General features: G+C 39.0%; 1 protein-coding gene across 50 annotated transcripts in view; it reads right to left on the bottom strand.

Annotated features, from left to right (window-relative positions):
* The window catches only part of MAP4 (microtubule associated protein 4), a 186,573-nt gene that overhangs the window by 105,013 nt on the left and 65,241 nt on the right, over window positions 1-16,319 (bottom strand). For all 50 annotated transcript variants that reach the window (XM_070575508.1, XM_070575509.1, XM_070575518.1 and 47 more), the window contains one exon: window positions 7,291-7,533. In XM_070575508.1, the coding sequence (XP_070431609.1) occupies window positions 7,291-7,513 (223 nt within the window). In that variant the 5' untranslated portion in view covers window positions 7,514-7,533. The remainder of the gene's footprint in view (window positions 1-7,290; window positions 7,534-16,319) is intronic.

The raw sequence follows: 16,319 nt of genomic DNA, 5'->3' as shown, positions 1-16,319 counted from the left end.
ACTTTTTAAATGTTAGCAAACCTTGCAGAAAAGCAGGTCATCTGAAAATTTTATAGGACTGTTTATTTTGTTCTGGCTAGCAGAAACCTAAAATACACAAAGAGCAAGATGTTGAGGAAAATGATTCTTAATATGGACATCTATTTCACTTATCAATTAATTACTTCAACTTTTCCTGCCTTTAATAAATGTTTATGGAGGCATGATGGATTTTTCATTATCTACACTGTGGTGATGTTTCATAGTATACACATAAGTCATAACTTACCACGATGCATATTTTAAATATGTGCACTTTATTGTATATCTAAATAAAGATGTAAAAATATACATACTAACAAAAAAACAGTAGCAGAGTAAAGGGCATAGACAAGGCAGGTTAGAAGGAGATGTGTGGGGGGACTATGGAGAAGTTCTCTTCTGATTGAGTCTATTGATTCTCTGTTCTAAAGGACATCAACTGAGAATATGAACAGGAGAGCAAGTGCTAGAGGTCTGATCAGAGAAGGGAAAATGTGAAAACAGTTGTCTAGGAAAGCGAAGACTTTACAAATTCATATGAATTAGCAGCAGAGCCCTCAAGTTCATGTTCTTTATGCAAATGACTCATTCATATTCCTGAACATAATATTTATATGTCTAATATTTCTGACTTTTGAGTTACATAAGTGAATATTTAATTATGAAAAATACTATCTAGGAGATATTAAATCAAAAAGAAAGTATGCATTCATGAAGATGGTATGGTTTCATAGAAAGAACATGGGGTTTAAAATCAGAAGATCTGGGTTCATGCTGTGAACATGCAACTTCCTTGTGCTTTCTAAGCCTTAATAGCCTCACCTAGAAAATGGGAAAATATCTACCTTCCATGGTTACCATGAGGACTAAATGCAATATTGGAGGCAGTACTGTGTCAACTGTACTGTGTTAAGTAAATGTTAACAACTGTTATTATTCTTATTGTTATTAACTGTAGATCGATCAACTATAGATTGATTAATCTATAAACCAATTATAGATAACTATAAATTGATCACTAAACTACAAAGTAACCTTGTTAAGAACACTGACATTAATTTACTCTTGCTGGGGCTGACCCAGTGGCCAAGTGGTTAAGTTCGTGAGCTCCGCTGCAGGCGGCCCAGTGTTTCTTTGGTTTGAATCCTGGGCGCGGACATGGCACTGCTCATCAAACCACGCTGAGGCAGCGTCCCACATGCCACAACTAGAAGGACCCACAACGAAGAATATACAACTATGTACTGGGGGGCTTTGGGGAGAAAAAGGAAAAAAATAAAATCTTTAAAAAAAATTTACTTTTGCCTTACATAAAAAGCTTAAATGACATTACCAGAATAGGTAATAATTGTGAGACTAAGAAATAAGCAATTTACCAGAAGAAAAGTAAGACAAGGAGGATAGAAGAGAATGGAAGAGAGACTGAGATTCTACCATACACATAACACCTAATGATCTGAAAATCTAAGCCCAGGAGAGAAGAATAAAAACAACATTACAACATAAGAACAATTAGGTTTTAGAGTATGAAAAAGGTTTGCATACTGCCCTGCAGGTAAGACTTGTCGGACTCTAATCATTGGAGCACTGCACATTACTGGATAAGTCCTAATTCAAAAGATGCTATACTGCTTTCTTTCGCTGACTGGCTAACCCAGAGGGACTCCCATTTCATGAAATGAAAGCTTTCTCAGCTAAGTACATATAGCATTATAAACAACACAAGGGTTTTTTTTTTTCTTTTTCTTTTTTTTTGAGGAAGATTAGCCCTGAGCTAACATCTGCTGCCAATCCTCCTCCTTTTGCTGAGGAAGGCTGGCCCTGAGCTAACATCTGTGCCCATCTTCCTCTACTTTATTTGCGGGACACCTACAAGAGCATGGCTTGCCAAGCAATGCCATGTCTGCATCCAGGATCTGAACTGGCAAATCCAGGGCCGCCGAAGCAGAACATGCACACTTAACCACTGCGCCACCAGGCTGGCCCTACAACACAAGTTTTTTAAACTAATCACATGCTCTGAGATATAAGTATATTCAAATTTATTTATTTTATTTATTTTTTAAAGATTTCATATTTTTCCTTTTTCTCCCCAAATCCCCCCAGTACATAGTTGTATATTCTTAGTTGTGGGTCCTTCGAGTAGTGGCATATGGGATGCTGCCTCAGCGTGGTCTGATGAGCAGTGCCATGTCCGCGCCAAGGATTCAAATCAGTGAAATCCCAGGCTGCCAAAGTGGAGCACATGAACTTAACCACTCAGCCACGGGGCTGGTCCCTCAAATTTATTTTTTTACTCTCCTCTCCCACAAGAGATTTCAGAGTCCCAGAGCTGGCAAGTCGGTCTGGCAGAGAAGGGAAGTAGCAAGAAGCTGAGGGCGTGTGTGCTTTGAGGAAGAATGTCATAGTGAGCCTGCTTTGGGAAAATGGGGAGGATTCAGCAGGGTCTCAATGCCAGGGCATCTTATGCAAAAGTCAGGCCTGTGCCACCATCGCCCTCTGGTGGTCAATTAAGCTGGTTGCGATGCTCCACAATAGAAGGGTCCAGTCAGTGGAACAAGAAGAAATTCTGCAGTATCTAGTTATTATCCTTTCCAGGACCTGCTTAGGCCCTTTCTGCTGGATCAATGTTTCTCATCTTGGACATGCACCCAATTCACCTTCAAGGGCTTGTTAAAACACAGATTGCTGAACCCCATCCCCAGAGTTTCTGATTCCATGTGGTCTAAGAATATTATTTATTTATTTTGCTGAAGAAGATTCGCCCTGAGCTCACATCTGTTGCCAGTCTTCCTCTTTTTGCTTGAGGAAGATCAGCCCTGAGCTAACATCTGTGCCAGTCTCCCCCTATTTTGTATGTGGATTGCTGCCACAGCATAGGTGACGAGTGGTGCAAGTCTGCGCCTGGGATCCAAACCTGCAAACCTGGGCCACTGAAGCGGAATGTGCCAAACTTAACCACTACACCACAGGGCCGGCCCCCCTAAGAACTGCATTTTGAACAAGCTCCCCAGTGATACTGATACTGCTGGTCCAAGGACCACACTTTGAAAACCACTGTCTTACGTTAGAATGTTCTATAAAAGTTCTTAGCCTCAGAAACCTCCAGGAATGTTGGGGAGAAAGTTTTCTCTCAATCTCATGAGTAGAAGTATTTAAGCACACAGAGTACAGAAAAACTGAGTGACTTGTCCACATATTTGCTAATTATTTGTGTCTAAGGATCAACAACATGCCAGATGTTTATTCAAACATCTATGACAATGTTTTGAGTGAACAAGTGTCAAAGAAGTATTATTCCTTTGTTACTCATATCTAAGAGTAAGCTTCTGTCTTTTGTTTTCCCTAGCTAGAAAACAGAGCCAAATAGAGCTGATAATCAACAGTTACTATGAAGATAACGTTTCTGAAGAAGAAAATATCTAGTACATACACTCTGAAAAAGTATTTTGAGAATTGTTTCCCAAGATGACAGGCATTTTAGAACTAAGAGTTTGACATCAGTTTTATTTCAAGGTATTTGGCTATTTGGATGTTGAAATGAAGGAATGCTAAGATCATAAAAAAATATTAAATTAATCCAAAAGCAGAAAAATAAAAATAGAATAAAGAACAGATGGCAGAAATAGACAGCAACTGGCAAAATGACAGCTTTAAATCCAACCATATCATAATCACATTAAATATAAACAGTCTGAACACACCAATTAAAAGACAGAGATCTTGGGGCCGGCCCTGTGGCCAGATGGATCAGTTCGCACGCTCCACTTCAGCGGCCCAGGGTTTCGCCGGTTCAAATCGTGGGCGTGGACATGGTGCTGCTCTTCAAGCCACACTGAGGCAGCGTCCCACATGCCACAACTAGAAGGACCCACAACTAAAAATGCACAACTATGTACCAGGGGGCTTTGGGGAGAAAAAGAGGAAAAAAAAAAAGACAGAGATCTTGAGATTGGATAAAAAAGCAGACCCGCCCATATTGTCTATAAGAAACCCACTTTTATTAAATATTAAAAAAGAAATGCATTGAAAGTTAAAGGATGAAGACAGATATACCATGCAAACGCTAATCAAAAGGAAGCTGAGGGGCCGGCCACGTGGCCGAGTGGTTGGACTTGCACGTTCCGCTTCAGCAGCCCAGGGTTTCGCTGGTTCAGATCCTGGGCGTGGACATGGCACTGCTCGTTGGGCCACGCTGAGGCGGCATCCCTCATGCCATAACTAGAAGGACCCACAACTAAAATATGCAACTATGTACCGGCAGGCTTTGGGGAGAAAGAAAAAAGAAAAAAAAAAAGGAAGTTGAGGTAGCCATGCTAATATAAGACAACTTAGACTTCAGAACAAACAATACTACCAGGAATACAGAGGCACAATTACATAATGATAAGAGAGTCGATTCATCAAGAAGGCGTAACAATCTAGATGTAAATGCAAATGACAACAGATCTTCAAAATATATGAGAAAAGCTGATAAAACTGAAGGGAGAAGGAAACACATCCACAAAATTACAAGGAGACTTCAAGAACTCTCTCTCAGAAATCAATAGAACAAGCAGACATAAAGTCAGTAAGGATACAGAAAACCTAAATAACACTATCAACCGACTAGACTTAACTGACATTAGTAAGGGGAGACTCTACACAAAACAGCATCATACACATTATTTCCAGTGCTCACAGAACACTGACTAGGACAGGCCATATTCTGGACCATAAAACAAACCCTGACAAATTGAAATGAATCGAAATTTCAAAGGATGTCTTCTGATCACAACAGAATTAAACTAAAAATTGATTACAGAAAGATAAAGCTGGAAAATCCCCAAATATGAGAAATTAACATACTTCTAAATAACCCATGGGTCAAAGAGAATTCACAAAGGAAATCAGAAAATATTTTGAACTGAATGAAAATAAAAAACATAACTTATCAAACTCTATAGGACACATCTAAAACCATGATTAGAGGGAAATTTATAGCATTAAAACCTTATTTTAGGGGCCAGGCCCATGGCTGAATGGTTAAGTCCGGCGGCCCAGGGTTTCTCGGGTTTGAATCCAGGGGTGAACCTAGCATCGCTCATCAGGCCATGCTGAGGCGGCATCCCACAGAGCACAACCAGAGGCATTCACAACCAGAATATACAACTATGTACTGGAGGGCCTTTGGGGAGAAGAAGGAGGAAAAAAAGGAAAAAAAGATTGGCAACAGATGTTAGCTCAGGTGCCAATCTTTAAAAAAAAAAAAAAAAAAAACACCTTATTTTAGGTGGTTGCCAGAGGCAGGAGGTAGGGTGTGGGGGAAATGAGTGAAGGTGATCAAAAGATACAAATATCCAGTTATAAAATAAATAAGTCCTGGGGATATAATGTACAGCATGTTCACTACAGTTAATAATACTGTATTGTATATTTGAAAGTTGCTAAGAGAGTAGATCTTAAAAGTTCTCATCAAAAGGAAAAAATTGGGGGGCTGGTCTGATGGCATAGCAATTAGGCTCATGCACTCCACTTTGGCAGCCCAGGGTTCGCCGGTTTGCTTCCCGGGCACAGACCTATGCACCACTTATCAAGCCATGCTCTGGCAGGTGTCCCACATATAAAGTAGAGGAAGATGGGCATGGATGTTAGCTCAGGGCCAGGCTTCCTCAACAAAAAGAGGAGGATTGGCAGCAGATGTTAGCTCAGAGCTCATCTTCTTCTTCAAAAAAAAAAGTCAAAAAGAAAGGAAAAAGGTTTGTAACTACGTGTGGTGACAGATGTTAACTAGACTTACTGTAATCATTTTGCAATACATACAAATATCAAATCATTATGTTTTACACATAAAACTAAAATGTTATGTGAATTATATCTCAATTTTTAAAAAGTGCTTATTTTACTAAAGAAAAAATGTTTCAAATAAATGATCTAAGCCGCCATCCTAAGAAACGAGAAAAAGAGCAAATCAACTCAAAGTAAGCAGAAAGAAGGAAATATTAAAGATATGAGCAGAAATCGAAAAACAGAAAAAAGTTTACGAAGCCAAAAGCTGGAGCTTTAAAAAGATCAATAATTGGTAAACCTCCATCCAGACTAAGCAAGAAAAAAGAGAGAACACAAATTACCAATATAATGAATGAAAGAGGGGACATGACAGCAGATCCTATATACATTCAAAGAATAAGGTAATATTACAATTTTATCTCCATTAATTTGACAATTAGAGGAAACAGACCAATTCCTAGAAAGATACAAACTACCAAAGCTCATTTGAGAAGAAATAGACAACCTGAATAATTCTATATCTCTTAAAAAAACTGAATTCCTACTTAAAAACCTGACAAAGAAAACTCCAAGCCCAGACGGCTTCACTAACAAATTCTATCAAACATTAAAGAAGGAAAAACACCACTTCTACACAAGCCATTCTAGAAAACAGAATAGGAAGGAACACTACTCAACTCATTTTATGATGTCAGCATGACCTCAATTCTAAAATTAGACAAAGGCATCAGAATAAAACTATAAACCAATATCCCACATGAACATAGTTGCAAAAATATTAGCAAATCTGATCTAGCAATGCATAAAAGCAGCAAATCTCTTTTAAAGGGTTTAATCCATGTTTTAATCCTGACCTGGGATTACTCCCAAAGACAACAAAAGGCGTCTGATTCCATTCTAAATTAAGTCTTGACATAAACACAGAATTTATGTATCTAACTTTACAAAGCTACTTTCAGAGAAAAGACACAGCAGACAGTCTAATTCAGGAAATTATGAGGCAGATTATATAGTAGTTGGGACATTACAGAAGAAATCTTAGGGTTAAAAGTAAAATACAGGGGCCGGCCCCATGACCGAGTGGTTAAGTTCACACGCTCTGCTTTGGCGGCCCAGGGTTCTGCCAGTTCGGATCCTGGGCGCAGACATGCACCCTTCATCAACCCATGCTGAGGTGGCATCCGACGTGCCACAACCAGAAGGACCCACAACTAAAACTACACAACTATGTACCGTGGGGCTTTGGGAGAAAAAGGAAAAATAAAAAAATCTTAAAAAAAAAAAAAGTAAAATACAGCTTCATGAACACACACTTAAATAAAGGGTAATTGACCTCCTTGGTGTCTATCAAAAAAATATAGATAAAGAAAAAAATTACTAGCCTATAACAAAAATCTGTTCCGTTTCCTCAAGGTTTCCAAGATTATGACAAAGCATATCAAAGCATAATCCCTAATCTACTTCCCAAACATATATATCCAGTCTGGATTAACTACTTACCTTCAACCTGGCTAGCATCTGAGCAAGGTTTCTTCTTTGACTCTGAATTCCCAGTTTTCTCATCAACATCCAGGAGAGGAATATAGTCTGTTTTTCCAACAGTTTCTCCCACAACATCATCAAAGGCCTCTGCCTCCAGCGTGGCAATAAAGTCTCGTTTTATCTCTTCCTCAATTTCTGGAGGTGGGTCTGTTAATGCATCTGCAAGACTGAGGTCAGCCATTCTGCACCACTGCAACTACCCTGCAGGGGAAAAAAAATGTTTCGTGTGAAGAGCACTGCAAAGTGAAAAACATTCCTAGAAACACTTGTCAGTTGTTTTACAGAAAAAAAGAATCAAAATCTAAAATTTTAGTGTGAGAAGAGCCTCCCTCATTTTCCAGATTAGAAAATTAAAATTTAGGGGCCAGCCCCGTGGCCAAGTGGTTAAGTTCGCGCACTCTACCTCGGTGGCCCAGGGTTTCACCGGTTCAGATCCTGGGCACGGACATGACACTGCTCATCAGGCCATGCTGAGGCAGCGTCCCACATAGCACAACCAGTAGGACCACAACTACAATGTACAACTATGTACTGGGGGGCTTTGAGGAGAAGGAAAAAAAGAAAAAGGAAGACTGGCAACAGATGTTAGCTCAGGTATCAATCTTTAAAAAAAGAAAATTAAAGCTTAATAACAGACAGTCTTACGCAAGGTAAACAATTTTTTTCTCACATCTCTAGGAGGTAAACAGATCAAGAGTCATTTTGTCCTTTTCATTAACAGGAAAAACGAAGTATAAAAAATAGTCAATTTAGGGGCTGGCCTGGTGGTGCAGCGGTTAAGTGCGCATGTTCCGCTTCTCAACGGCCCGGGGTTCACCGGTTCAGATCCCGGGTGTGGACATGGCACTGCTGGCACGCCATGCTGTGGTAGACGTCCCACACGTAAAGTGGAGGAAGATGGGCACAGATGTTAGCTCAGGGCCAGGCTTCCTCAGCAAAAAGAGGAGGACTGGCAGTAGTTAGCTCAGGGCTAATCCTCCTCCTCAAAAAAAACAAAAAAAAAGTCAATTTATCCAAGGTTACAGCCAGTAACACTCAAATTAGGTTTTCTGAGTTCAATCTTATAACTCTTTCAACTAACTATTCCATATATCTTCATTTCCAAATCATATCCCAGAGAAATTTTTTAAACAATATACAAAAAGAGGTCATATTAGATTATATTCCCATAATAAAGGTTGCATTACTATTAGGTAAATGAAGTCACCTTTTTTGACCAAAGACTGTGTGTGGGCCTTATCTTGTTGGGGTAAGTACTGCTTCTTCATGAATTACTTGTGGATAGCTCCATCAACCAAACCACAACACTAGCCCCGCTCACATGAAAGAATACAGACAAGTTCTCTGATTTAGCTAGGGGAAGTGGTCCCTCCCTGTGGTCATGTACATTACCATTTTAAAGAACACTAGGCTCTCAATTTTTAAAAATAACCTATTTAAGAAGTATAATCTACTATAGGCAAAAGTGTAGATGAATAGCTGAGAAAATACAGAAATAAGGTAGTAAAAAGAGCCAAAGGCGGGCTGGCCCGGTGGCATAGTGGTTAAGTTTGCGCACTCCACTTTGGCAGCCTAGGGTCTACCAGTTCCGATCCTGGGCGTGGACCTACGCACCACCTATCAAGCCATCCTGTGGCAGGCGTCCCACATATAAAATAGAGGAAGATAGGCAGGAATGTTAGCTCAGGGCCAATCTTCCTCAGCAAAAAGAGAAGGACTGGCAATGGATGTTGGCTCAGAGCTTATCTTCCTCCCCCCAAAATAAGGAGCCAAAGGGCCTGAAATAAACTGAGCTCTTGGCACATACACAACACAGTAGGAAATAAAAAAGCGCTTTCAAAGAGTCTAATTTAATAGAGACTCCAAGCAACTCAAATGGACAAATGAGCCATATTCTTGACTGGGTAAAATGCAAATCAAATAGCAATCCTTAGTCACACAGTGTGATGCTACTGCTTCTGTCTGCCCAGAAATTTACTCTTTCTTATCTTCCGCATACACACCAATGCCCACCACTATAGGGTTAAGCACATGACTAGAGTTTAACCAATCAGAAACAGGAAGAGAATGGTTGGGAAAGGATCATTTCATGACTACATCCTGGAAGGAAAAGCCACAAGTGGCAGCTGTTCAGTTGGCCTGGTTGTCTTCCTTCTCAAGTCTGAGTGAATGACCTTCCAATACATCTTTCTTTAGCCTAATTTAGTCAATCCATTTCTGTTGCTTGCAACCAAAGAATCTCAACTAATACACACAGTCTTTCCCCAACCCAAACTTTAAAAAGCCAAAATTTACTATGGTCACTTAATGGTCAGGCTCTCCTTTCAAACTCTCCTCCACTGTCCACCTTTCACCAACAAATTTACTGAGGAAAAACAAATACACAGCAAGGAATACAGTTATTCTGTCTTCATCTCTGTCCCCATACACTCTCCTCCTCTCACTTAGACTATCCTGTGCTACAAATATGAAAGTCACAGACCTTTTTCAACCATTATTTCTTTTTAGTTTCCCCCACAGGATCAAACTGTGAAGCAACCACAATTACGAAACATGCACAAAACAAATATTTCTACCTTTTTTGAAAAATCAGAAGCCAGCCCATCCCCAATTCCCAAATCCAATACCTAAAAGACTTTGCTGTATGTTTCAATATTGTAGAAAGTATAAGAGTGGTAGTATAGAGGCTTAAAGCAAGTTAAGATAAAAAAATATACTAGTCTGGTTTATTATTTTTATTTTTTTATTATTTTCGGATGTACATCATATTTCGAATTCTGTGTACATTACATCATGTTCACCACCCGAAAACTAATTATAGTCCATCCCCTCACATGTGACCCTAATAGCCCTTTTGCCCTCTCCCCTAGACTAGTACAGATTTTAAACTTAGTTCTACTAAACAAAAGTACAGAGGGGATAATCCCAAAAGCAGGACCTACTTCTTCTAGGAAACTGCCTAGAAAAAAAGAAAAAAGATAACATTTGTCCAGCACAGGGAATGCTGGAGGGGTTTGTTCATATCTATATGAGGCTTGGTGAAAACAGCCACTACACTACATATACTTTATATTATGTAAGTTAAAATAAAATATCAAGATTTGGTGGTGCCGGCCCCGTGGCCAAGCAGCTAAATTCACGCGCTCTGCTTCAGTGGCCCAGGGTTTCCTGGTTTGGATCCTGGGTGCAGACATGGCACCGCTTGTCAGGCCACGCTGAGGTGGCATTGCACATGGCCACAACTAGAATATACAACTATGTACTGGAGGACTTTGGGGAGAAGAAAGTAAATATAAATAATTAATCTTTTAAAAAATATCAAGATTTGGAAAGATATTAAGTACTGAATTTGTATAGACTTCCAAATAAAATGTTTTCCAAAATTTTAATGATAAATGTGAGCCTGCTTCCATGCGCTTAACCTTTTTATATCAGGTTTCCTATTTGAAACGGCTACCACAATTCCTGATCAAGATTTTTAAATGATGATCTTTTCAAATTCTAGATGGTCCCATCATACAAAAGAGATTTTTCTCTGATTCCTTTTCCTAAAACATGTGTTTAAATTTCCCATGATTATGCTACTGAGTTCCTAAATAATATCTTTCTTAATATCTAGTATTTCAAAATAATGAAGTTTGCTTCAAGCATACATAGATATCACACTAGTAATTTTAATAAAATTCGACTCCTGAAGAATAAGAAGGTCTACGTATCACTAGCGATTCATTTACAACCTCACTTTTTCAGAAGAGAATTTCTGCTTTGAAGCCATAACTTTGCCACTGTAGTCCCAGTAATTTGATTAAGTTCATTTATGTCTTAAAAATGTCAATTAAGACCATCTTTTAGGGGCCAGCCCCGTGGCGGAGTGGTGAGGTTCATGCACTCCGCTTCGGTGGCCCAGGGTTTTGCCGGTTCAAATCCTGGGCACAGACATGGCACCTCTCGTCAGGCCACGCTGAGGCGGCGTCCCACAGGCCACAACTAGAAGGACCCACAACTAAAAATACAGAACTATGTACCGGGGGGCTTTGGGGAGAAAAAGGAAAAATAAAATCTTAAAAAAAAAAAAAAAAAAAAAGACCATCTTTTAAAGTCAATAATTATCTTTCAATAAACATATCAAGAAAAAAATCATTCCTATACAAACTTTCAACTCTCTTTTTAAATTAATAAACTATTAAAATTCTGCTCTGGACAACCAATGCACTTCAGTTTCAAAGAACAGAATAGTATTCTGCTCCCACTGTGTCACATATAAAGTTGAAAGCAAACGGACCACAGTGGCTTTGATTCGATGGATTTATCATTTTGATAGCATCATTTAATGTGGAGTACAGATCTATGATCCAACTTTTACATGAGAGGTTCTCTGTGAATAAAACAAAGGATTACAGAACGCTGATGCTTATGTTTTTATACCTTCTTGTCACAGTAGTCATCACAAGCCCACCTACACACAAACTTAACCAATGTGTCTGTAATATCTTATTTTGAATTATTCATTATCACTTGAAATTTTTTTTTTTTGCTTTTTCTCCCCAAATCCCCCCAGTACATAGTTGTTTATTTTAGTTGTGAGTCCTTTTAGTTGTGGCATGTGGGATGCTGCCTCAGTGTGGCCTGACGAGCAGTGCCATGTCAGCGCCCAGGAGCTGAACCAGTGAAACTCTAGGCTGCCAAAGCGGAGAGTGTGAACTTAACCACTTGGCCATGGGGCTGGCCCCATATCATAACCTGAAATATTTTACCCCCAGTATTTTGTTTAGAAACTAAACACAGTTACTAAAGTGAACAGATTCAGCAATTTGTAATTAAAATTTATATCAACTAAAGTCATCTATCATGTGACAGACTGTTACATGTGCACACTTAATAGCATTATTCAGGCTGGCCCAGTGGCGCAGAAGTGCCCACATTCTGCTTCAGCGGCCCGGGATTTGCTGGTTTGGATCCTGGGTGCGGACATGGCACTGGTTGGCACGCCATACTGTGGTAGGCATCCCACATCTAAAGTAGAGGAAGATGGGCACGGATGATAGCTCAGGGTCAGTCTTCCTCAGCAAAAAGAGGACGACTGGCAGCAGTTACCTCAGAGCTAATCTTCCTCAAAAAAAAAAAATAAATAAATAAAATAATTAAGTATCCTGCACATTGACACTTAAAAAAAAATAGTGTTATTCAGAGTGGTAACTCTTCTATTTTCTTTGCTTCAATATTAGTCTCAAATGAGGTGCAAGTTTTCATGCAAGCTAAATAATAAGTAATTCTGCAATTGTGTGAAGCATTTTGGTTTTAGGTATAAATAGCATGACCTTGTAACTAGTTTCTTGAACTTGATCTCATACTGATGTAACCAATGCCACAGAAGAATTTTGTATCTTATTTTGAAATTGCAGAGACTCAGAAAAGGAAGAATCTCATGTTACTTCAGCTGGGTTACTTGCAGTGAGGTTCAGGCATGGTTTATTTGTCACTGTTGTTTTATTTGATAATTTTGCCATATCAGTAAGACAATTAGGCTAAGACAGTTCAAGACTATCAGGGCATATGAATCCAAATGAGAAAACCCTCCTTATACTCTCTCATTAAAAACTTACATATTTTAAAAAGAGATATAAATAATAAGCTAATACTGGAGATAAAATAGAATCATAAAAAATATTTAATTAATCCAAAAGCAGACAGAAAAACAGAATAAAGAACATTTAGAGCAAACAGAAAGCAACTAGCAAGATGACAGATTTAAATTCAACCATATCAAGAATCACATTAAATATAAATAGTCTAAATACAACAGTTAAAAGATAGAGATCTTCAAATTGGATTAAAAAAAAAAAAGGGAAAACCCACCTATATGATGTTTACAAGAAACCCACTTTTATTAAAAATTAAAAAAAGTAATGGTGAGGATGTGGACAAATTAGAACCCTGTGTACTACTGGAGGAAGGGAAAATGATACAGCTGCTATGGAAAATAGTACGGTGGTTCCTCAAAACATTAACAATAGAACTACCATATGATCCAACAATTCTACATCTGGGTATATACTTAAAAGAACTGAAAGCAGGGTCTGAAAGAGATATTTGTATATCCACGCTCACAGTATTATTATTCACAATAGATAAAATGTAGAAGCAATCCAAGTGTCCATGGACAAAGGGATAAACAAAATATGGTATATACAGACAATGGAATATTATTCAGCCTTAAAAAGGAAGGAAATTGTGGCACATGTGTGGGGGCCTGGAATTGGCCACCCCAAGATATGACTCTTTGACCTTATCTCTAGAAACTCTTAATCAATGCGGAAGGCAAGGACTTAAATCTGCATTTGTTTATTGTGCTTGTCTGCTAACCTCCTGTAACTGATTCCCCCCACCCCCAACATCCTCCTTTGTCTTCAGCTGGATATGATATTTCAGCTGTAGGGGTTTCGGCCATTTTGGCGAGTTCCTCAGCTTGCCTGAGCAGCTCCCATGTCTACACTGACAAATAGAAATGGCAAGCAATAGGATATATCGGAGTACATGAGGAAACCACTTGGTGTAAACCTAATTCGGCCTGATTTTTTTTTTTTTTTCCCCAAAAGGGCCTGACTGTGGCCATTGAGCACGCATTGTATATCTGCTTTAAAACATTTACTATGGCAAGAACAAATGGCCTTAAGATAAAGGTGCAACTTCCCCCCACCACTGGCATTTCCTTAAGGATAAGCATCTTTCCTTAGGCTAGGAACTGACTGCTGCACTCACCTTTGACCACCCAGCTCACCTGTGACCACCCAGCTCGAGACAATAGACCTGCCACCCTGCTGTGTTCACCGAGACAGCAGACCTATCTGCTGTTTCCATCAATTACTGTGCCGACAGAGCAGTCTCACGACTATTGTTAAAGGGACATTTCAATCCTATGTGAAACAGCCTCTCTGGGGGCATATAACCACTCTGTGCACCCCACTTCTTCAGTGCCCTTTCTTCCTTCAGGAAGAAAGGCCCCAGGCCATGGTCCTCATAAAGCTTTGTTTAATTTTCTCCTGCTCTTCTGTCTCATGTGAATTTAATCCGCTCTCTGGCCAGACGAACCCAGAGAAGGTAGAGGAAATGTCTTCCTCCCCTACACACGCCAGAACATGGATAAACCTTGACGACATTATGCTAAGTGAAATAAGCCAGTCACAAAAAGACAAATACTGTATGATTCCACTCATATAAGATACTAAGAGAAGTCAAAATCATAGAGACAGAAAACAGAATGGTGGTTCCCAGGGGCTGGGGAGAGAGGGTAATGGGGGTTATTGTTTAATGGGGACAGAGTTTCAGCTTCGCAATATGAAAAGAGTTCTCAGAATGGATGGTCATGATGGTTACACAACAATACGAATGTACTTAATGCCAATGAACTGGACACTGAAAAATGGTTAAGATAAAAGAAAAAGGGGGGTGAAAATAAAAGGACAGAGAAAGATATACCATGCAAACACTAATCAAAAGGAAGCTGAGGTGGCCATATTAACATAAGACAAATTAGACACCACAACAAACAATACTACCAGGAATACAGAGGGACATTACATAAAAGGGTCCATTCATCAAGAAGAGATAACAATCTATATGTACATGCAAATGACAACAGATCTGCAAAATATATGAAACAAAAGCCGACAAAACTGAAGGGAGATAGAAACAAATTCACAAATATACGTGGAGACTTCAATCTCTTCTCTCAGTAATCATCAGAACAACCTTTTTTTCTTAGTATTAATGTTTGTCTTGTGCAAGTAGGCCATTAAGGTGGGAAAACGCAAAACTATAAAAATTAAATGCCCTGTAGGTTTTTACAGCTTTGTAAAAGCAATCTTTCAAAAGAGAAGCTTAGGGGCAGCCTGGTGGTGTAGTGGTTAAGTTCACGCACTCCACTTTGGTGGCCCGAGATTTAGGGGTCCAGATCCCAGGCATGGACCTACACACCACTCATCAAGCCACGCTGTGGCGGTGTCCCACGTACAAAAAAGAGGAAGCCTGGCACAGATGTTAGCTCAAGGACAATCTTCCTCAAACAAAAAGAGGAAGATTGGCAACAGAGGTTAGCTCAGGGCCAATCTGCCTCACAGAAAAAAAAGAGAGCAAGAAACTCAGATTTAGCTACGTTCTTAGGAATTTACTACAAATTACATGGATTGAAGCACACAGTAAGAAAAATAGGATGCCATGAAATACTGATTCATTTAATTCAATTAAGTTTTATTAAAAACTCAATGTATTATTTATGTATTCATGTACAAACAAAATTTTGAAAGGTTGACTTTCTGACATTGTAAAGCTTACAATACCCTTTAATAAAAAGATTAAATTATAGGGGTTTTTTGGAAATAAACTTTTTTAATTTCCCAAAACAGTCTTATAAAATTCTATCAAAAATCACACTTTGGGGCGCCCAGCCAGGTGATGCATTGATTCGGGTCGCACATTCTGCTTCTGTGGCCCAGGGTTCGCCGGTTTGGATCCTGGGTGCAGACCTACACACCCCTTGTCAAGCCATGCTGTGGCAGGCGTCCCACATACAAAGCAGAGGAAGATGGGCACGGAATTTAGCTCAGGGCCAGTCTTCCTCAGCAAAAAGAGGAAGATTGGCTGCAGATATTAGCTCAGGGCTAATCTTCCTCAAAAAAAATAAAAAGAAAATAAAATCACACTTTGGCTAATTGTTCACATTAAGGCCAAAAATAAATATATAAATAAATAAAAACAATAGTGGAAAAAATTTAAATTAATTCTATTTAGCAATACCTAATAACTATAACAAATTCAAATCTAATTTAGTCTATTAGAAGAAAAATAATGAAAAGAGCAAATTAAGTTACAAAAACACACACACACAGAGGCACTTTAGTTATAACATCAAGAAGAAATCCTCTCCATAAAAAATAAGTATAAGATTGGACAAAATTTTCAAGATCAGCCATTTCAAGACACTGGAAATC

This window comes from Equus przewalskii, chromosome 15, assembly GCF_037783145.1.
Source record: "Equus przewalskii isolate Varuska chromosome 15, EquPr2, whole genome shotgun sequence".
Lineage (NCBI taxonomy): Eukaryota > Metazoa > Chordata > Mammalia > Perissodactyla > Equidae > Equus > Equus przewalskii.
The sequence above is the reverse complement of the archived record's forward strand: the minus strand, read 5'-3'. Positions and strand labels throughout refer to the sequence as shown.